Below are 23,084 nucleotides of genomic sequence, written 5' to 3'. Positions count from 1 at the left end.
CTAGCATGAAGGTGGAGAAATGCTGGCCTTGGTCTCTGTCTTCCTACCCAGAAGCTGGAAAATATTCTGCTTGATTACATACCATCTGGGCTGGTTAAAAAAAAACACATGTTCTGATCAAATCAGGCTTATCCAAATGGAGAGCATTGAGCTAACTCACTCTAGAAGACCAGAAAAAAACAAAAGATCTAAAGTTATTGACCTATTGATGTGACATGATGCACTGTGAGACAGGAGATGATTGATCACATATAGCATGCTGAACTGCACATGCCATCTCATCAGTTTACATCAAAGAGGAAGATATACGAAGAGTTGCTGCAAACCATAGCGAGGTGCTTGCTGTACATGGCAGCCTGCAAGAGATCCTGTCCTTTGGCAACTGTCATGAAATGGTTGAGTGCATTAGTAACTCCAGGTGTGAATAACATTTCTTAGAGGGAGCTGAGATCATGTGCATATTTTTACATGATAAAGCCCCTGATATAAAAATGCCTGTCTCAGCACCTTCTCACCAAATGGATGACTTACATCCAAATCGTAGGAGGCAGTGATAACCATGGAAATACTCAGCTATGCCATTATCGCTAAAGTTACAGTGTGATCACAGCCACTGAGAAGGCATAAAAGGTAAATTGTTCAAGCCTTTTCTAAAAATTGAAGAGGCTCTGACTGTTTAGCTATTGCGGTTCCCATAGAATACAAGAGATGCTTTGCATCACTGATTTTTATGACATTCCAGAAGCAAAAAGTAAGCAAATACATTATGTTCTAAGTTCATTTGTAATCGAATAGCAAATATTTTACAAGAAACGGCAATACATAGTGAATGAACTGCACATTTTCATTACCAATGGCAAGATGCAAAGCTGAACGATAGAACCAGCTGGCAATACGAGCTGAGGATCACACTGTTTGCACTTCCTTAGCAAATGAGCTGGCACCACTGCCTATCGTGCTGATCAATATTGTCTCTTGTGTTCCTGATCAGTCCGTCTGTATCCATCTGTTGCCTCATTTTATATTTAGATTGTAAGCTCTCTGGTGTAGGGACAATCTTTTGTTCTGTATTAGTACAGTGCCAAGCACAATAGGGTCCTGGACCATGACCAGGGCTCCTAGGTACTATCAAAATACAAATAATTAATAAATAAGGCATATAGACACATATGTCTCTACCTAGATATGTACACTCAGGGCCCTGTCCTGCAAAGTGTTGAGCACCTTCCACTCTTACTGAACTGAATGGGAAAGGAGAGTACTCAATACCACACATGACCAGGCCAAAGGCACACACTGGGAAGTAGATTAAATCTATTCTAGAAATGCACACATCATGAGAGTGCACATCTTCCGAAATGACCTCCATACAGCAATCAGATAGTAACAACTAGAACTGGCCACGTGTGTTAGCTAAATACAACATTTGACATATTTCCCAGGTATTTGTGGACCAGCAGGTTCACTCAACAGTGTTCAACCTGCTACAGAACTGGTAAAATAACAGGAAAGATTATTCATAAATAAATTGACAAAAACAGTGGCATTCATTGAACAAGATATTTGCCAAATACTATTTAACCAGTTGCAGAAACAACTTGTGGTCTCTACCAAACTGACCTTGTACTTGAATTTTGATCTGGTGACTTATCGTTGAGGGCTTTAAATTTCATTAGTCTATGCCTGAGTCATCTAATGCCCCCTTTATTTCCCTATGTAATTTACGAAAGCTTATGCTCAAATAAATTTGTTAGCCTCTAAGGTGCCACAAGTACTCCTGTTCTTTTTGTTGATACAGACTAACATGGCTGCTACTCTGAAACCTGTCATTAAGTAAGTGGGCCTTTCAAGTCATCTCTCCTACCCCCCGCTAGCTAAGAATCAGTGCAGACACATTAAAGATCAGTGTGTGACACACAGAGGAAAAACTCATGCAGGAGACATGGCAGGTTGCCCATACAGATGCTAGTCATCTGACAATGCAAAGCCTTGACAGCATTAACCTTGCATGCAAAATCCCATTCAAAGGAAACAGAAAGAGATTTTAAAGTAGTGAAAATAATATGAAGGGTGGGTAGGTGGAGATGTTACATGAGAGAAACATGAATTAATAAAAAAACCTGAGAGAACAAATTACATTATGGATCTATTCACTTCTTACCGTGCTTGCAAGCCTTTCAATGAAGACCAAATAACCCATCGGTGAAATATCTCACATACTTCCCAGCAGAGCAGTTACAGTATTAGGATGTGTTCCTATAAGTTGTTCCTTGCATACAGGTCCCTGTGCCTAGAAGATGGAGCTCCATTGACATCCATTGTGTTCTAGATAGACACAGAAATCTGACCTTGTGGAACAGATTACAGGATCAGGATCTTAATGTGAAATCAAAGTGATACCACTAATGCAGCATCAGGTTCAAAACCACAAACCCAGTACAACATCAATAGAAGTAGCTCATACAATGTATGAGCCCTAACAGTTTCTTCAACATCATATTGGATCCAAGGGAGATGCATATGGTACATAAGAGGTGTTTATAGACTAACAAGAGGTCGGGACAAGAAGGCATCGATTGGAATCTGAATTGAGTTTAGGATATGATCTGGCTTCAAGACCAAATGAGGAACAGTATTTGCATCTGATTGCACCAAAATCGTATGATCTGATCTTGCAAAAATAATGAGACCACAAAAATCTCATGATTATGTGAGATTTCAGCTGCTTAGTGTTTTCTATTTGTTTAGTTAATTTTCTTTCTCTTTTCAAAGTGTAATTTTTTTGGTTTCTGTCACACTTCTAGCTTTTACCCTTTTCATGAGTGAATTCTGATTCTGGCCTCCCTGATTGTAACCTTACATCCCTACCACTTTTGTACTGTCAGTTTCCAGTACATTACTGAATTCCAGTCCGTTTCCTTTAACTAGAGTTACTCATTTCCTGCAGTACCTAGACAAAACTAAACAAGTTAAGAATGGAATGGTAATTTTAACTCTGACTTTCCTTACATTTGCCCGCTGAAATTTGATCTGTGACATACGAATTTAGCTAAAATATTTAAGAATGGCAATAATCAATTATCCTCTCTGAATTAGCTAAGATGAATAAACATTGATTGCAGCAGGTGGTTGCTATATAGCGCTATATCCCACAATGCTAATGGTCACTGTGCAAAGCAAGATTTTTGTTTGTACAGTTGGTACAAAATTAGAAGTTTTATTAAGGACACAAGGGACTCGAGATACCAGCCTATTTCATATTTTTCTTAATGAGCTTCACACTGTGAATCTTGTATGTTAGATTTTGTTTTAATGGCTTGTACCAATATTTTTTCAGATATCATGGTGCTGGAGCTTATTCTGCCTTCGGCAATTATTATTAGAGCCACCACTGGACTAAGCAATTCAGATAGGTGATAAGCCTAGAAGTCTGTGGATTTACAAACAATAGGCCAAATACTGCAGGGTGAGATTTTCAAAAGCATTCAGGGTTGGTCTAGCTCTGCTCTCACTGAAGGCAATGATAAAACTCCCATCAACTTTCAATGGGAGCAGAGTTAGGTCAAGGGTCATTCGTAGACCCTATTCAGGCAGAAGTAAGAGTGAGTATCACCTGAGCAGGAGCTGCAGAATTTGGCCCAATGGAGTCAAATATGGGAGAGTATGAGATAAAATATGGGATAAGATAGCATGTACATATCAGAGTTTAGTCTGGACACTATCCCATCTGCTGGAGTCCCATGAGACGCAAGTGATATCTCTTGCACTACCAGGTAATCTATTCTGTTGGACCTAAACACTCCCTTCATTGAGAATCACAACCACATTAATGATGTAGGAATGGCATGGGGAGCAAGAGGCAGGAAAAGGAAGGAAGGGAAAGAAGAATATTTCCTCCTACTCTGTATTTGCATTCTTTGGATTTAAACAAGATTTTTCAGAGGCATCCTGACAATTAATTATCCTTACAATGATATCGTTGTAAAGGTCACCCAGACACATTAAAAAATACCACATACTGGTGGTTCAAACTCAGTCCAACAGCAGCATTAAACAATCATAAATGATCTCATCCAATACATTAAAGAAACAGAAAAGTTATTTCCATCCCCCACTACCTCTAGTTATGGCTCCTTCAGTATGTACACCCTCATCTCACAATCTTCATATAACAGAGAAGTCTGTGTTTTGTAGTCCTTTGTGTTTTCCCATCGAAAGCAAAAGAGGCCAAACTGAAATGAAAAAAAGAACCTTGCTGATTAGCCTAAGGACTGAAAAGTCACCAAATCTTAAAAAGCTCAGTAGAATTAGACACATCCATCTCAACCCAAACACTGCATTCCAGGATTCAAGCAGAAAAGGGAATTCTGTTCTTCTTGAGAGATGGATTGAGCTCCTTCTCTAACGAAACCCCATTATATACAAAATTCATGAGATCCATTTCTAAAATCTCCAAGGAGTACAAAGCTCAAAAAAAAGGAAGAGAAATGTATTGGTGTTACAAAAGGGAGAAAGTGTTTCATCATGCATATCTAGAACAAACTGACATAACCTCCTCCTCCTGCACCATATGATTCCATGTAATGTGTAATTTAGTCCTGCAAATATTTTAGTGAAGTTAGCAACTTGAACAACAAAATTGCACCTATGACCTGAATAGATAGCAGTATGAGTTGAAAACAAATAATGGGTCATAGTTTGAAAGAAGAACATAGGCCTTACAGCACATTCTAGTACTTGAGTAATATCAAAGGAGTCCCTGGGATTTAAATGAGAATAAATACTCTCGGTTAAAAATATACATCAGGTTAAGATATATTACATAGCAAAATATATGATCAAATTCACTGCTTGTGAATAAACTAAACTGAGAGAGAAGTACAGATTTTTTAAAATAGACTGAAAATCCCTACAGGCCTTTATTAAAATGAAGATTGAACACTGCTAAATACAGTTCTGGAGAAATCAGAAAAGTGTCCAAACTGTTGTGTAGTTCATTTAGATTCTTTTTCTTCTGCTTTTATTTCTAGGGTTGAAATATCTCTAGTGATCTGAGTTGTAATGACCATGATCCTCTTTCATAAGGAAGATTGTCTGTTCTGTTGTATTAGTGAAGTGTAACTACCAAATTGCGGATTATGTTTTGTCTTGAGATCTCTGAAAATCTAGCCACTTAGGTGCCTAACTTTAAGCACCAACATATAAAATGTCCTAGAGTTTTATATCTCCTTTACTTTTCAAAGATAAGTCAGTACATATTTCTAATTATTTTCTTCTGGGCAACTTTCATACCCAGATACACATTGCCACAAATCATATTGGGCATAATATAGAAAATATTTTTAATATTTTTCCTCTTTACTTAATTAAATATCACTTCTCATGGATAACTAGCAGAAATGTCTGGTTTAGAATTGGCTGTGTTGCCAAATTCTTACATTTTTCACTTAACACAAATTTCAATACACAAATGTTGATACAAACAACGTAGAAACCATTTTCAAGTGTAATTGCGATTATATGTAGTTTCCTTTTTGTCCTTTCAATAGCCGTGCTGCTGCAAGCACTTTTTCACTGGAGGGAACTTTAAAACAATAAATGGATCAGATGATTCCAAATACAAAAAAATACAACAAAGGGCAAGCAAATTCACCTCCGCTGTCTGCATTGTGGTTCTCTTATCTGGGCATTGAATCTCTTGCCAGCTCTTCGCTTCATTCCTTCTAAGGAACTGCCATTCACCAATAAATGTGGAATGAAAGCAGGATGTGACACAATGATCCTTAGGGTGGCTCTGAGAGGTGAATTTTATCTTCATTTTTGTAAAGGGCCTTAGATTTTCATCAAGTATTTCCAGATGCTCTATTCAAATAAATTATATCAATCAAATAGAGACAGAAATGTCTTCAGGATGTTGAGAGAGGCTGGGCACAGCTGGCCAATCTAATGTCATTGGACAGGGAACCATATTCAACAATTACAGCTAATAAATTGCAGAAAGAAAAGGATACCAGCAATAAAAGGGCAAGCAACAAAGGAATGTCCCAACAATTCCAGCTAATCAAAGATATGACTGTTAGCTTGCAAAAGAAAAACTCCAAATGACTCACCGTGGGATAAGCCTTATTATTGTTCATCTGAATATTTCCCCTTCTACAGCTATTATGGGCCTGGTCCAAAGCCCAGTGAAGTCAGTAGGAATCTTTCCATTGATCTCAATGGGCTTTGGAGCAGGTCCTAAACCAGCTATAATTTAATCTAGTGTCATGTTTGATTTTAGAGGCTAGTTTTAGTCTGTCAGACGCTTTAGTTTCAAGAAGCACCCACATGGCACTGAAAGACCAGGCTCCCCGGGTGCTGTCAGCACTCTGATACATCTTGGTGATCTTTTCAGAAATGAATTTCTTATGCTTTCTGGCTCGGGCTAGCACAATCCAGAATGCTCTTTTTCTCAATACAAGTTTGCTCACTGAAGTCTTGGTTTTCTGCTCACCATTTTTTAAGCCTTTCTCAGTGTTCCCTATTGCCCAGTTTATTCAGATGTGAAATTCATGATAGAAGTCGTCAGGGAAGCAATAGCTCTGCCCCCATGGAAACTGTTCTGACCCTTCTATGTATGCTTTTGGACCAATAGTCAGTTATTTGTAAAAGTAAAGGGTAGTTTCACCCGCCTCCTACTCAGGCAGGTATGGTTTAAGCACAGCACTAGAAATTGTCTGGAAAGTTTTTAGATTAAAAAGACTAACTGTGAAAGCACAAAGAAAATGAAAAACTCAGAAGCAGACCTTTTCCCTTCACCTTTCCATACATCTGTCTCTAAGCTTTAGCATTATTTTTCTTTTTAAGGCAGGGATTTATCTGTAAAAGTCCTATGACTACAATATCATAAAACAGCAAAAAAGCTTCAGTTCACATTTTAAGTGGGAAAGCTAAAAAAAATCAAATATGGTTTTGCAAAGTATAGCAGGTTAGTTTGCATGTAACAAGGTCACACTTTCAATGTCACTTCTCAGTTGGTGGACTGTTTCACTTCTTGATTCCTCAGTTCCTCAAAGGACCCTATGCTGCAAACATGTACGCATGAGTGGCCCTATTTACCTTTCTAAGTGGAAAAAAGTTATTAGTGATCTATTTATAAATTATGTATGATCCCTTATGTCTTATAGAGAGGAGACTATTATAGCTACCATGGAGATTTAATGCCCAGTTCCCATGAATTTTCATGGGAACTGGACATCCAAAACACCCAGTCTCACCCATATACAAATAAAGCAGAGATACCAAAATGCTCTCTTTTCAAACTGACTAATATAGAAATTAACAGATCCAAGTAACCACACATAATCACCGTCTGGACTGGAGAATCAGAAAAACTCTAGGAGATGGTAATTGTACTGTCACTTTCTATGTTACCACAGAGAGTGAATTGTGTGTTTTCCATGATAAATAGAATTTGTAATTCATCATATACAGATTGAAAACTGAATTTGTAGCTGAACTATGATTGGTGTAAAGATGAATTACCGTATTATTAATAATAAAATAACAACAATATAAAATCTCTTAATTAATCTCTCCTTCTTTCCACCTTTCCCCTTCCTCTCCATGGAGAATTCAGATAGTTATGCAAAGTACACAATTATCTAATGGGCTGGACTTATGTTATTGCCCCCTTTTTTCCAGTGGAGGAGAAATCAGTGATCCTGAGTCTAGGCACATCCTATGTGTACGTTGCTCTATTTACACATCTATACCTGCCCAGCAATGAGATGGCCAAACAGCACACAGAGCAATTCCTTCTTCCAGAATCTGAGCCCAATATCAGATGTCAACTTCCCAGGGAACCACTCTGCCTCATGAGTTTACTCTAATCAGGAACCAAAGCAGAGAAAAAATTATATTGCACCTCTCTCCACAAGCTGCCTCTACACCGAACTTTGTATAACCCAAAACTAACAACAACACAGCACGTCTTTCCAAGAGTCAAAACTTGCCTGAATGCTAAGAAAAAGAACTTGGAAGACAATGAGTAACAGCATTACCTGGTGAAACCTGCCATAACAACATACACCTCTACCTCGATATAACGCGGCCCGATATAACATGAATTCGGATATAACGTGGTAAAGCAGTGCTCCGGGGGGGTGGGGCTGCGCACTCCAGTGAATCAAAGCAAGTTCGATATAACATGGTTTCACCTATAACGTGGTAAGACTTTTTGGCTCCTGAGGACAGAGTTATATTGAGGTAGAGGTGTATTTAAATTTTACCCACTCTTCATTGTGCTATCACTTTAAATAAATATTGTTTTAAAATATTGCTTGTTTTCATAGTGGTGGGATCGATAAATGTCTATTATAGCTTTTGAAATATAAATTAAAGCATACTGGATATTGAAGGGATACTGTCAAAATAAATGTGTCGTGTTATTTGAAATGTGTTTTCTTAGCCATGTCTCTAATAAAGCCATAGGAAATAATTGTGCCAATATACAATGACATTTGCCTGATTTGGGGTTTTGTTACAAATTTAAACATCTAACTAGGCTTGCTCATATTCACAAATCTTACGTGCAAAACTAGTGATATTAATATCTGTAACCTGGAGCCCAGGACAGGGATAAAGGCACTGACCCAGCAAAGCACTTAAGTGGTTCAGAACTTTAAGCACTTGAGCAGTCCCACTGGCTTTTAAAACAAGAATTAAACAAGAGAGGTTTTTTTAAAAAGGAAGATTAAGGAGTATAGTTTCATATTAATGTAGCATTATTATTTGCCTAGCTCCCACTGATGCAAATGAGAACTGCATGCTTCAATCAATGCACACAAATCTGACTATATCCCAAAATGTGGTGGGTGATAGCTGCCTGGACTATTGTGTTTACTACTAACAGAAAATGGATTTGAACTCTACAGTTCAGCTGGCATTGTATTTATGAACCTCTCTAACGCAAATCAATTATAACAACACTTTGGCTTCTATAAAAGGTTTTCATCTGAGGGTCTCCAAGTGCCCATCAAGTGTGAACACACTGTCAAGTAATGGGAAACAGACATGAACAGCTGAGTGATTTGCCCAAGATTCCCTGTCTACAGCAGCGCCAAAAACAGAGCACAGGTCTCCTGGTGCCTACTTCTGTGCTTTAATGTTTCCTCTGGAATTAGTTAAAACCATGCTTTATAGACTTTGCAAACATATTTGAAATTAGGGTCAGATTCAAAATACATCAAAGTCAATGGAAATCTTCAGATTATAAATTGTCATAAGCTGTTGATTTATAGCTATGAATGCTTCCTGTATGCATTTCATTAGCAGGTATGAATGTGAGCATACTGCTGATCTTTTGTTTCTCTTGTACAATGGACTAATTATATTTGTTCTTATATTTTCATCTTTTTATAATTCTGAGCAGGTTTTCCTGTGATGTGTTATGGATTCTAGGTCTATTCTGCTTTAAAGAGAAAAAATAAAGAGACATTGAGCTGCAGTATCAAACAAATCAAATGATTACAAAGATTTTCTTAATTTAACTTAAAATTAATATGTTCATCAGTTTAGACTGAAAAAGTAAATCATTTTAGACTTATGAGATCTGCTGAATGCCAAAATTAACCTACTAGTACTCCAAGAAATTCTATGGGTTAAAAGTTCTTTCCCTATAATCACTGACATTTGGAGTAAGTAACAGGTGATTTCTTGGGCTAGGTCAGACATATTTGTTTCAACAACCATGTGTGTCAATATTTATTCAATTCCCGTTTACTGTATTTTCAATTGATAAAATATTAACAATATAAGGTTTTGGGTTCTACCATCAGTAATTTGGAGCAATTACCTACTGCAACAAACATACACTTTTGTATGTGCAAATGCCCAATATGCACATATAATTGCATGCAGACTTTGGGCATCAACTTTCTGAAAATCAGACTCTTTCACTTAAAGTTTTCCTCCGGCTCTGAAATGAAAGAAAGTTTGGTCTCATGTTCTAAACAGAGGCTGGGAATCACAGCTCTTGGTTTCCATCTTGCTGTGTCACTGACTTGCTGTATGCCCTCTGCCAACTTATTTCACTGCTCTCTGCCTCAGTACACCTATGTGTAGAACAGATGTGATTTTTTTTCACTGAAAAACAACCCATATCATAAGGAACATTGTGCAAACTGCTTTCAAACAGAAACAATCCATAACCAAAGTTATACAGACTGTAATTGAGAGGTGACCCTCAGATGGTGCAAGTTGCATAGCTCCATTGGCTGCAATATAAACATTAAAGAGGAGTAGAACATCAGAAAGAGAAGAAAGCTGGACCTTTTACATAATACCTGCCAATCATCATGGAAGACTGCCCTTTTACATCCTGTAGTTTGACCTCTCTACAAAGACATATAGAAAATTAAAATTTTTGTCCCAACATAATTCACAATAGAGATGAATAGATAATGGGTTAAATATTGTTCAACAACAAATGCCATAATTGTCCAGATAAAATATTCACAATTAATAATTCACCCAGCTCTGATGCACAGACATTTCCCCAAGGCTCCACTGTCCACATGGTCATTTGTCTCTGCCCCCATGAGAACCGCAAGCCTCTAATAATCCTCCTTTCTTCATTTATTTCTTTTTTGTCTTGATGTAATGTTTCCTGATAGCTTTCTTCTTGCTGTTGATGAATCTGGGTTGAAACACATCTAACCTGCTAGAGAAGCAGATACAACAAATGCTGCCTATTTCTCTCTAGTTAGTATGCCAGCTATAGTCTAATGAATCAGAGCAATGATTTAGTCTCCTAAAATGTGTTGATTTTCCTTGAAAAAAATGCCCTTCTTCATTTCACCTTTTCATCCTATTGATATCTCTGTGTGGCAGAAAACCGACAGGTAAATTAAATTGGGAGGGATAATTCTAACCTGATTTTGACAGTAACTAGCGTCCTAAAAACAGTTTCCAGCCCTGCATGGTTGAATTCACAGACAGACATACAGCAGTTTCGTTTTGACAGGACTGTAACTACCTTATCATCATGAGACATATTTGGGATTTGGTGTGGGAGGGATTGATGTCAGAGCCTGCACTTGTTGTTTGCATTTACAGTGGACTGCTATGTCCCTTTGCTTGATTGTCTTCTTTGCCTTTTAATTTTAGTGTCTCATATTTGTATAACTCTGATATCTATGCTGGAACATGGTGGGCAGTACCCTGTTTTCACCTTAGCCAGATCCAGCTTTAGTGTTCATCTCATACTTTGACATTTGTTGATATTTCTAGAACAAAATCCTGTCCTAGCCCTGAAACTTCCTTGAACATGAACCATACTTCTCTAACCTAAACTCAGCTTCCTCACTGCCATTTCTCATTGTAATTTATTCTGCATTTGTATTACTCCCTGTGGAACATAATACTGTCTGAGTTCAAAGATTTATGCTTATCACTCTTTTATGTCCTAGTTTTTCTAATATTCTCTTTTATCCCCCCTTGCCAATGTGATAAATGCATTTTTGTCAGCTCTATAAAGCATCAAATAAAGCCTCCTAACCTGGCACTACTCACCTTCCTCCCTGTTTCATGTAAAGGTGAAAGCCCAAACTGTAATAAACCCTTGAGCCTTCCAACTGCAAACAAAAATAATAAAGCTAAATAGAACTAGCATGCTGTCTCATTTTACAACATGGCAGAGGGAGATCTGAAGCACTAGCTAGTGCTTTGTCACATTATTTCATGTTAAGTCGAACTGCATTTATAAGTAAAATTCTTTGGTTTTGTTCTGATTTGGAAGGATGACAAATTTTGAAATTGTGGAATTTCCCACAAAATGGAAATTCCAGTTCCCACACAGCTCTACATAACACAATATAACTAAACTTATAATCCAAAATGGGAAACATCCCCCCACATAATAGCAGATGCAGAAGAAACACCATCCCACTATTCCAAAAAGAACAAACAGCAACACCCAAATAAGAGGTGTCAGCTATTTTAAGGTGTAATTGCAATATAACATTGACCTCCACACAACTATAATTACAGTCTATCAACTTGGGTATTATCAACCATCAATTTTAAGGGGCGGTGGGAAAGGAAGTAGGTGAAAATGGTTGTATATAGCATAGCAAGCGTGCACTGCATTGAAGCATGAAGTGAGGTGATTGATAGATGCCTGGCATGCCTGAGAGCATTTAACATGGGCTCTGAGGACAGGTTTGAAATGAAAAGAGTGAAATTACAGAGGCTTATGAAGATCCCTGTATGCATATGCCTTTCTTTCTTCATCCAACATAAAGGTGGGTTGAGAAACTAAAAATACAGGCTAAAAGCATGTGTTAACAGTATAATAGTTATGAATCTGCCTTGCAATAAAGCATGGCTAAAGCTAATTGGGCCCTTGCTTGGCAACAAGAGGATCTCAATTCAGAATGGCCAACATTCCACAAGTCCTCTCTCTAACTCCTCTAAAGCCATCTTGTGTTGGCAATGCACTCATGCTCATCCGAAATTAGCATACTGCCAATCTAACATATGGACATATGCATTAACATGCCAAAAAAAAACAAAACAAGCAAATGTGAGCACACCAAGGTCTCAGTAGTGGGAGCCAACATTCCAGCAAACAATATCCATGGACAGCTTTGGAACGTATAGGTCTGAAGGGAAAGAACATCTCCCATTACTTTTAAAGCTGGAAAGGCTATGAAAATCCAACTCTTGATGCTACAGACACAGAAGGTGAATTTTCAGTGAAGTTGGGGGGGAGCATATTAAAAAGTCTATTCATGAGCAGCTCTGTGTGGAAAAACAACCTGCTGGTTTGGGAAAAGTAAAGATGTGGAAACCAGAATGAGCTTCTAGCTCATTTCTGGACAATACCAGTGCAGCATGAAAGGAGGTATTTCAGAATTATATATGAATGCTGGAATTCCTGGTTTGCTGGTACTGTATTGTCAGTTCTGCTAGTTAGAATACTTAGAATCATAGGATTAGAAGGAACTGCAAGGGCCATCTAGGCTAACCCCCTGCCAAGATGCAGGATTTGTTGTGTCTAAAGGTACATGAAGAAGTACCATGTCACCTCTTCACCCCACCCCTGACTTTAGAAATGCCCTGTAACTGGGCTAGGAGGAAACTTGTAACTAGCCAGTGGTGCTCGTGTTGCTGCCCACTCCCAACTCTCATTAGTCTGCAGATTACTGAGGTTCTACTGTCTACATTTGTTCAATACAGAATTGTTTTTTAAAAATTGTGCATTTGCATGCTCACTAAATGGTAAGATTCAATAACCTGTACTGGGTCTCCTTGCTAGTAGCACAGATCAGAGAGGTTCTGTTTCCCTACCCAGGAGAGTGAGAACAATAATATTAAATTAAAAGGAATCATGCTATTTGTCTGGAGATGATGGGAGAACATCAAACAAAAACACTTGAATACATGTGGAAGTGAAACACTGATTTGTCAAAGTGGAGAAAAATAGTAGGAAACGAGTATGATAGAATTCAATTTCCCCTACTCATTTAATTAAGACCAGAGCTATCTAATAAAAGCTTTTCATGTATTTAATTGATAAATCTATGTATATATTCTCTCAAGCAGCCCAAAAATCTGTTCTGTTTGCCACTGACAAAGAAAATACTTTCTCTCTCAAGTATTGAACTCTTGTCACTCAGAGATGAGAAGAAAGCTGGCATCTGTCTGCACAATCTGAAAGGGGGCTATTAATAAGTAAACCCTTTTTGCAATAATATGCTACAACTGAAAAGTTGCCTTTATATAAGAAAAGACTTTCTGCACTGTGGCTATATCTACTCTAAGGAATTTTACAAAAAATACCATCAGTTACATCTCAGTGCTATCACCAACAGGAGGCCTAGTGTAGGCATGGCTCTGGTCACATCCAGAGTTTTGATCACCATGTCAGTCAATCCTAATTAGAGATGTTTTGCATTTGTACTGCTTCAGATACCTGTATTTGGAATCCTTTGATTAGACCGAATAATCAATAGCTGATGCTAAATGATGATGTTTGTAGTATGTTTTTCCCCTTGAGATGTCAAGTCATTTCTGAAATAGGGCATAGAATTTGCATTAATAATTTGACAAATGTCTCCTTTTTCTTTTTGCTAGTTGCTTGTGAACAGACTGTGATTCTCAAAAGTACATGTTATTCAAAATTAGTTGCTGAATAATTTCTGCAAATTATTCTTGGGTGTAGCTCGTTGGAAAGAGCTGGTTGTGGTAACCACTTGAAATTCAAGCTGGCTTGATTGGCTATGTAACTTACATGGTGTGTCTCTCACTAAGTGGTGATCAGATTAAATGTAAGTGTTTGTGATTACAAATTCAGAATTCCTGTCCTGCAAATATTCTACAATAGTCACATAAAATGTGCTTCCATCAGTGAATCATCCTACTAGTGAACTCATTCACTAAGTCATTCACAGAGAACAAACACAAAAGGACCACAAACTCTGTCAAAGTGGATTCATTTAAAAGTTCGAATGATTATTCATGCAGATTTTTTGCAGTTTTCACCCAGCTGTAAAGTCAACCAACATAGACTGGCCACAGCTGTAACATCAGTCCCATATGGGATTGATGCCTTTTAGTGGCAATAACTTCCCAAGGAATATCATGAATATAGTGGCCTCATAAACTATTTGTGACAAAGATTAGAAGAACCCTCCACTCTGGGACTCACTTTCCAATTGATCCAAGAGAGTCTACATTTTTTTTTAAACCTGGAACTCTGGGCTATTTGGAAATAGCCCAAATTTGGCAACTTTCAGGGTTTGCTGCAAAAACCACCAGTTTAATAGGCTCAAGTTTTGCTTCCTAGATGGATAATGGTTAAGTGGCCGGCTGTCAAGTTCCTGTGGAACAGGTTTTAATGTTTTTGAAGTTTAGTTTAATTTAATTGTACTTATTGTATGATTAATTCATGTTAAGATACCTAGAACTTTGCATAGGTGTCTTTGGTGTTCATTTGAAAATGAAATAAATAAATTTCACAGGAAATTGCTGGATCCATCTGTTCCCCTGGGCTCTCTCTTTTATTGTTTATTTAGCTCATTTCCAATAGTGGACTCTATTTTATATGTGTTCATTATATTGAGAGGGCCTGGTTGTCAAAAAGAGTTCAGCACCCAAAAGCTCTAACTGAGAACTGTAGAAACAATGGCAGCATCTGGGTCCTGAGCACTTTTGAAAATCTGGACTTGAGTTTATTGTGAGCTGTTAATTATAGTTGTATGTTATATTGTACTGCATTAGTCTGAAGGCTATATTCTATTGTATGCTGCCTGAAAGCCTTTCTTTCTGAATTTGAACTGTGTTAAAGGATTTTTACCCTTTAATTTTAATTGTATAATGTTGGGGGCTTGAGATCAACTATGTTAAAAGAAATAAACATTGCAGACAGCTAAATAGCTTAATATTTCAGTACTCACCAGTCTCTAATAATTCAAAAAGTGCAGAAACAATCAGTATACTTTTGCAATTACAATGTACAATAAAACAACATAACCAGGAAAATGTTACTACAATGTACACATGAAGCAATTAAAATAGAATACATATTAAGTTTCCCATTTTCCCAAAAGACCTTAATGCTCTTGCCATTCAGATGGCTGTGAGAATCTCTCTCATGTGTCACTAAAACCTATTTTGATTTGCAAGCAGACCAAAACACAAGTAAATAAACAACAGAAAGCGTGAAAAGTAAATTTCATTTAAAAAAAATGTTCAGGTTTAATAGGGCTTGTGAACATAGAGAAATTGACAAGAATAGCTCCCCATGTGGACACCATTCTATTACCAAATAATGAAGATGATTCCAAAGTGGAATAAGTATCCTGAAATAAAATCATTTTTATTCCAAAGTAGAATATCTAGATGGGGAGCTATTCTAGTCAATTTCCCCTGGGTGGCAAGCTAGTAATCCAAGGTATTATTAGTAACATAAGAAAGGAATTGTGTTTAAAACATGTTTTAAATTGTCCACACCTATACTATTGATGCACATGAGGCTTCTTAGATATAATTTTTGTGTTATTCATCTCAAGTGAGATCTGCATTTATTGGACCAACAGAACACACAGCAAGATTCTGCCTTCTGTCGGTTCCCCATTTGAGGTTAACAGGTGTAACTGAGGGTTGAATTTAGCCCATTCTGTGGAAAGTGTCAGCTGACTGTAGTGGGAAAACACATTCTGTACTGTAGCTACTATAGTGACATTCACCCACATACACAAATACACTAGAGTCGTCAGGAAAGAGCATGGTTCAGGCAGCTCTGTGTCTCAAAAGCAACCATAGGGGTGGGCAAAAAATAGTCTTTGTGATTTTCAAAAATGAAAACAATCAAAAAAATTCATGGAAATTTTTGAAAAATTCTTGACCCAGAAGAATAAAAATGCCTTGAATTTTTTTAAATTTAATTTTTTTGAAATAAAGTTCTTATTTTTCAACCAGCTCTACTAAACTAGAACTTTTGCTTCGGGGATTAGACAGAATTTATTCTTGGGTCTTAGTTTCAGGAATCCACAATCCAGTCTGCTCCCAAAACAATTTAGAAAAATTCTGTACTTCCTCTCTCTTTCTCCTCTCATGCTTCTTAGCACATCCCAGTTAGAAGGCTCTCCCCGCAGGACTGGCAGCATATGTTCCAGAATAGAACAAAGCTGATTTCTCAACAATTGATTATCATTAAGAAAAAATCAGCATGCATCTGCAACAGGGAAAGTGACAGTATAATAACTCACTACATATGAGAGACAACCTTTTCATTTACAGGAAAATTAGAAAGTGTTTGAAATCTGTATTAGCAAAATCTGCCATTCTGAGCATGCTGCCCATCTAGCATTTGTTCTTAGGAGAGCTTGAAGGCTTCACGGAGCATTATCGGGGTCTAAAAAAAACTCTTCACAGAGCAAAAAATGGGTAAAACCTTTAATAGTTGTGGACATCATGTCTCTTTAAAATGTTAGTATTAAAGGAGAATCAAGAGGTCATTAACCAGTGGGAACCAGTGAGAATCTCAACAATCTGAAAGATTTATGAAAGAACACCAAAAAAATCTTTCTCTTTTCCTTACGACTGAGAGTCTTGTTTTCTCTTCTTTGTATCTGTGTGCTGTCTCCATGTATTTTATACTCAATTTCTGCTGATTATGCTATTATCAATGGGCTTGATCCCATGCATACTGAAGTCAATGGAAAATTCCCATTGGACTTAATGAAAACAGGAGCCAGGCAGGCCCAACATCAGGTAAGCATCACTATTAAAACTACCTTACTCATAGTATCAGGGGGTAACCGTGTTAGTCTGTAGCCACAGAAACAACAAGGAGTCCAGCAGCACCTTAAAGACTAACAGATTTATTTGGACTTTTAGGAAGCCCTGAGCACCTGTGCGCTAAACTCACCCGTGGGCGGCCCCTGGCCGCTAGGGCGTGGAACAAACGCAGGCGGGGCGGGATATGGAGCGGTTTGTACCATCTAAGGCACTGACCGCCCGCCTCAGGCTGAGCGCGCTCCCTGCGAGCGGGCGGGCTGGAACCCCGCTCCCCGCCGCGCGGCTGGGCTGCTCTCCTCAGCGCCCCGCTCCCGCCCCTTCCCCCCGCCTGGCCCCGCCTCTGCCCGCTCTGGAGTTGCTCCGCCAGCTCGCGCTGAGGCTCCACAGCGCGACTGGCCGTCCGAGCCGGCGGCGCCCAGCGAGCGGCTTCCCGGGCGCTCCCCAGCCCCAGCCCCGGCGCGGGACGGGACGGGCAGGGATGGCGCGTACCTGAGCCCCGCCGCGCGCTCCGCCCCGCGCCGCAGCCATGCCTGGAGACCTGCCCTGGCTCAACCTCTCCAGCCGCCCGGCGGCGCTGGGCAACGCGTGCGCGGCCGGCGCGGGGCAGCTGCTTCAGCACCGCGGCCAGTTCTCCGCCGGCCTCTCGGTGCTGCTGGCCGCGCTCATGGGGCTGCTGGTGCTGGCCACCGTGCTGGGCAACGCGCTGGTCATCCTGGCCTTCGTGGTGGACCGCAGCCTCCGCACGCAGGGCAACTTCTTCTTCCTCAACCTGGCCCTCGCCGACCTGCTGGTGGGTGAGTTCTGCCCCCAGCGGCGCCCGCGGGCCGGAGCCGGGCACGGGGGCTGGCCGGGGCGGCCAAGGGGTGCTGAGCGCGCGGAGAGCCAGTCCCTGGGCGCTGCAGCCGGGGGGGGGGACCGCCCCCGGGCCGGGGCAGCGCTGTGCCCGGCTGGGGCTGGGACAGGTTAACTCCCGGGGGGCAGGGCAGGGCGAGGGCAGACACCCCCCACACACCTTTCCCGAGGGGATGGGGACCCAGGCTGCACGCCGGGGCTCAGCCACCAGCCGGTAAACGTTTGGGTCCGGCCCCGCTGGAGGTGCCAGAACAGGAGCACACGGAGCCGGGGCGGTGCGGAGCTGAGCTGAGCTCTCTGTCCGCAGGTGGCTTCTGCATCCCGCTCTACATCCCCTACGTGCTGACGGGCGAGTGGAAGTTCGGCAAGGGCTTGTGCAAGCTGTGGCTGGTGGTGGATTACCTGGTGTGCACCGCCTCCGTCTTCAACATCGTCCTGATCAGCTTCGACAGGTTCATTTCCGTTACCAAAGCGGTAAGGGACAGAGCCCTTCTACCTGAGCCGCGGCCGTGCCTGGAGCGCTCAGCCTGGAGGTTACGGGGAGACTCCTAGGTTAAAAGGGATAAGGCCGGACCCGCTAATAAAGGCAAAGGAGAATGTGGGCTTTGAGGCTGTCACTGCCTCCGCTGGTCAGCACGGTCTGCGTTACCACTGCTTGCCAACTATGCTCCAGCCAGCTCATGGGGACTGAATGCTACCTTGACAAAACACAGCAAGGCTTAGATTGACTGGGTTTGAGTCTTCTTTTTGTTAAAATTCAGTTCCTCCTAAATTGAACAGGAGTACTTGTGTCATTTTACAGACTAACATTTATTTGAGCATAAGCTTTCCTGTGCTACAGCCCACTTCATCAGATACATGCAGTGGAAAATACTGTAGGAAGATATATAGATACACAGAGAACATGAAACAATGGGTGTTACCATACACACTATAAGGAGAGTGAGCAGTTAAGGTGCACTATTATCAGCAGGAGAGAAAAAGAACTGTTTGTAGTGGTAATGAAAATGGCCCAGTTCCAGCAATTGACAATATGTGAGGAACTGGGGGGGGGGGGCGGGAGAATAAGTATAGGGAAATAGTTTTACTTTGTGTAATTCAAGACTAATTTAATGGTATCTAATTTGCAAATTAATTCCAATTCAGCAGTCTCTCCTTGGGGTCTGGTTTTGAAGGTTTTTTTGTTGTAATATTGCGAATTTTAGGTCTGTAATTGATGTGTTCTCAAACTGGTTTTTGAATGTTATAATTCTTGACATCTGATTTGTGTCCATTTATTCTTTTACTGTCTGTAAAAGAGACTGTCTGGTTTGGCCAATGTACATGGCAGAGGGGCATTGCTGGCACATGATGGCATATATCACATTGGTAGATGTGCAGGTGAACAAGCCTCTCATAGTGTGGCTGATGTGATTAGGTCCTATGATAGTAGCCCCTGAATAGATATGTGGACAGAGTTGGCAACGGGTTTTGTTGCAAGGATAGGTTCCTAGGTTAGTGTTTTTGTTATGTGGTCGCTGGTGAGTATTTGCTTCAGGTGTGGGGGCTGTCTGTAAGCAAGGACTGGCCTGTCTCCCAAGATCTGTGAGAGTGATGGATCATCCTTCAGGATAGGTTATAGATCCTTGATGTGCTGGAGAGGTTTTAGTTAGGGGCTGAAGGTGACAGCTAGTGGCATTCTGTTACTTTCTTTGTTGGGCCTGTCCTGTAGTAGGTGACTTCTAGATACTCTTCTGGCTCTGTCAATCTGTTGCTTCTTCACTTCAGCAGGTGGGTATTATAAGAACTCTTGATAAAGATCGTGTAGGTGTTTGTCTCTGTCTGCGGGGTTGGAGCAAATGCGATTGTATCGCAGAGCTTGGCTGTAGACAATGGATCGAGTGGTGTGGTCTGGATGAAAGCTGGAGGCATGTAGGTAAGTATAGCGAGCAGTAGGTTTCTGGTAAAGGGTGATGTAATAGCTCACCTTAACTGATCACGCTCGTTATAGTGTGGATGGTAACACCCATTATTTCATGTTCTCTATGTATATCTATATCTATCTTCCTGAGGCGGCTCCAAGCCCCAGCACGCCAAGCGCATGCTTGAGGCAGCAAGCCGCGGGAGGTGCTCTGCCAGCGCTGCGAGGGCGGCAGGCAGGCTGCCTCCAGCTGGTCCTGTGGCTTCGGAGGACCTCCCGCAGGCCCAAAGCCGCGGGACCAGCGGACCCTCCGCAGGCAAACCGCCAGAAGCAGCCTGGCTGCCATACTTGGAGCGGCAAAATCCCTAAAGCCACCCCTGTATCTTCCTACTGTATTTTCCACTGAATGCACCCGATGAAGTGGGCTGTAGCCCACGAAAGCTTATGATCAAATAAATTTGTTAGTCTCTAAGGTGCCACAAGTACTCCTGTTCTTTTTGCGGATACAGACTAACACGACTGCTACTCTGAAACCTGAATTTTAACAGTTCACAGAGGGACGCAGATTAGTTGCCTAGAGGCTAGGTTAGAACAAAGGCAGAGAGGTATAGTCACATTCACAAGCAGTTGTAGTTGGCTGTGCAAGACATGACACAAATACTAATTAAAGGCTGCAACAAGCATGTGAAGCATGGAAGTTCCATCTCCCTTATTTTATAGCAAGTCAAGGACCAACATAGGATTTCAATTCAGGTTTCTGCCTCTTCCTCCCTCCCCCCTCCTCCCACACATACCTGTGACCATTGCTATAGCCCCCACTTCTCTCAATATTTGGGCGTTCATTGAAATACACATTGTGGAGTGAGAGCAGTCATTTTGCAGAAATAGCTTGCACCTTTTTGCATGGCAGAGTTTTCCTTTTATCCTTCATGTCATTGCTTTTTTTTCTGATTTTGTTTGGGAAGCAGTAAGATTTCCCAAAATATTGATTTTAATATCCACTGTTTATTACAAGTCACAGAGAGGAAGACAGGTGGGGACCTAACAATTTTTAGTGATCATAGCCTGTCATACCAAATTTAAACATGACAGCCTTTCCTACAGTTTAGTAAGCGTTTGTAGAGGTGTTCTGTAAACTCAACATCACTTGGAAACGTAATTTAAGTTACTTAACTAATCCCACAGGAGAAATATAAAAATTAAGAAACAAAAATTCACTCCCACAATATCCCACAAGCAGGCATCATAGCTACTACATCAAAATACATGTGACCTCTGACTGGGAGGACTGGGGCTAGAGGTAGGATCCTTTCCTCAAGAATTCATGTTTTGTGCAGTCCACAGCTCTTAGGAATGATGCAAGGTGCAATTCTTTGTCCACATAAGACAGACAATCAAGCAGCTAGAAGGGTGCCTATTTTATTAAATGGTGGGTGTTGTAAAGGGAATTGCAGGAATGGCTTTGGTTTGTTACAAAAATGAAACCTTTTCTTGCTAAACACATTAAGTGTGCCCAGCAGGTACAACATAAAAATAAAACAAGAATCCTTAACATTATAGTTATAGGTTATTGGATTGTTCTGGGGAGCATGAACATAATTTGTTACTTTTTTCATTGCTTAGGTGAGTTACAGAGCTCAGAAGGGGATGACTAGAAATGCAGTATTAAAGATGATAATCGTATGGATTGCAGCTTTTCTTCTCTATGGACCAGCCATCATCAGTTGGGAGTATATTGCTCAAAAAACTATCCTCCCTGAAGGAGAGTGCTATGCTGAATTTTTCTACAATTGGTATTTCCTAATGATTGCTTCTACTATTGAATTCTTTACACCTTTCATTAGCGTTACATACTTTAACTTAAGCATTTACATCAACATCAAGAAGCGCACTCCCATGAGAAACAAAAACCTAGCACCTGGTCAAGAGGACTGTGAAACAAGTTTCCAAGGGAAAAAAAGAGAGCATGTAATATTTTTTGTAAAACCTGACAGACAGAGAGCTAAGAAAAGGAGAGCTAGTAGCCTTTCACCCACTAGACCCTGCGGTTCAAGGCTCAGCCTATGTAAACTTGATAACCAGTCCCTAGATTTTAATGTTGGGCAAGATTTACCACCTTTACAGGTGGATGTTGAGACTAAACAACCCAGGGGCAGTTTTTACAAAGCTATAGAAAACGTTTGCACGACCACAAGAAGAACAGACATTGCCAACAGCATGGCAAACAGAGTTAGACTTTCCCGGGACAAACGAGTAGCCAAGTCTTTAGCAATTATTGTCTGTGTGTTTGGTTTGTGTTGGGCTCCTTATACACTTCTGATGATCATTAGAGCAGCTTGTCATGGGCAATGTGTGCATCATTCTCTCTATGAGACTTCATTTTGGCTTCTGTGGCTGAACTCAGCCATTAACCCTGTTTTATACCCACTGTGCCACATGAGCTTCAGAAAAGCTTTTATAAAACTGCTGTGTCCTGGTAAGGCTAAAATTCATCCCCACATTTTTATGTAAAAATGTATAAGGAAAACAAGAATGTTATGTAGAAACACTACTTGCTTCTAAAAGGAACCTACTGGCGCTGCTTTGGTTTAGGTCCATGCATTAGGACTACCACTGGTTACTTTAAGTCAGGGTAGGCTTAGGAGAATTTAAAGATCAATACAAATATAAATCTGATTTATTTGTGTGGAAGTACAGAAAGAACTTACAGGGATTTGTAGGGGATCTTAATGCATGACAGTCTCTGTTAGCAAGAGTCAGGCTAGCTGTAACCCTAATAACAACGCGAGATTTGTAGAAGCGAGGATTGTGTGAGGCGAGTGGAAAAGAACTGTGTGAGAAGTTGTTGCAACCTTGCACTGATAAAATATGTAGACTGGCGTCTTTTTAGAAGTGAGAAAAACAAGATATCAGGATGACCTATGTATAAACAAAATGCAGCTGTTGCTTATTATTGTCTGTAACAAAAGTATAAATGCTGGCTGTAATGGTTTACCTGTTGAGAGCCCTGTCTAGGAAGGGGAGACCCTATGTCCTAGTGCACTCT

The 23,084-nt window shown here is 40.3% G+C and overlaps 1 protein-coding gene and 1 long non-coding RNA gene across 2 annotated transcripts in view; one reads left to right on the top strand and one right to left on the bottom strand.

Annotated features, from left to right (window-relative positions):
- Nucleotides 1-17,554, bottom strand: part of LOC120384232 — a 41,121-nt gene extending 23,567 nt beyond the window's left edge. Inside the window, exons 1-2 of the long non-coding RNA XR_005588691.1 lie at nt 17,417-17,554; nt 4,119-4,232 (exon numbers count right to left, since the gene is read on the bottom strand). This is a non-coding gene — a long non-coding RNA (uncharacterized LOC120384232). The remainder of the gene's footprint in view (nt 1-4,118; nt 4,233-17,416) is intronic.
- Nucleotides 17,555-17,686: 132 nt separating this feature from the next.
- Nucleotides 17,687-22,849, top strand: LOC120384231 (histamine H3 receptor-like). Its single transcript, XM_039502620.1, has 3 exons — nt 17,687-18,080; nt 18,446-18,612; nt 21,662-22,849. The coding sequence occupies exons 1-3, from the start codon at nt 17,813-17,815 to the stop codon at nt 22,547-22,549; spliced, it is 1,323 nt and encodes a 440-aa protein (XP_039358554.1). The 5' UTR covers nt 17,687-17,812; the 3' UTR covers nt 22,550-22,849.
- The last annotated feature ends 235 nt before the right edge of the window (nt 22,850-23,084 follow it).

Source organism: Mauremys reevesii, linkage group 16 (genome assembly GCF_016161935.1).
Source record: "Mauremys reevesii isolate NIE-2019 linkage group 16, ASM1616193v1, whole genome shotgun sequence".
Lineage (NCBI taxonomy): Eukaryota > Metazoa > Chordata > Testudines > Geoemydidae > Mauremys > Mauremys reevesii.
The sequence above is the reverse complement of the archived record's forward strand: the minus strand, read 5'-3'. Positions and strand labels throughout refer to the sequence as shown.

Coding starts and splice junctions, on each gene's coding strand:
- LOC120384231 (XM_039502620.1), top strand. CDS start 17,813: ATGCCTGGAGACCTGCCCTGGCTCAACCTCTCCAGCCGCCCGGCGGCG. Junction 18,081..18,445: donor CCTCGCCGACCTGCTGGTGG/GTGAGTTCTGCC, acceptor CTCTGTCCGCAG/GTGGCTTCTGCATCCCGCTC. Junction 18,613..21,661: donor TCATTTCCGTTACCAAAGCG/GTAAGGGACAGA, acceptor TTCATTGCTTAG/GTGAGTTACAGAGCTCAGAA.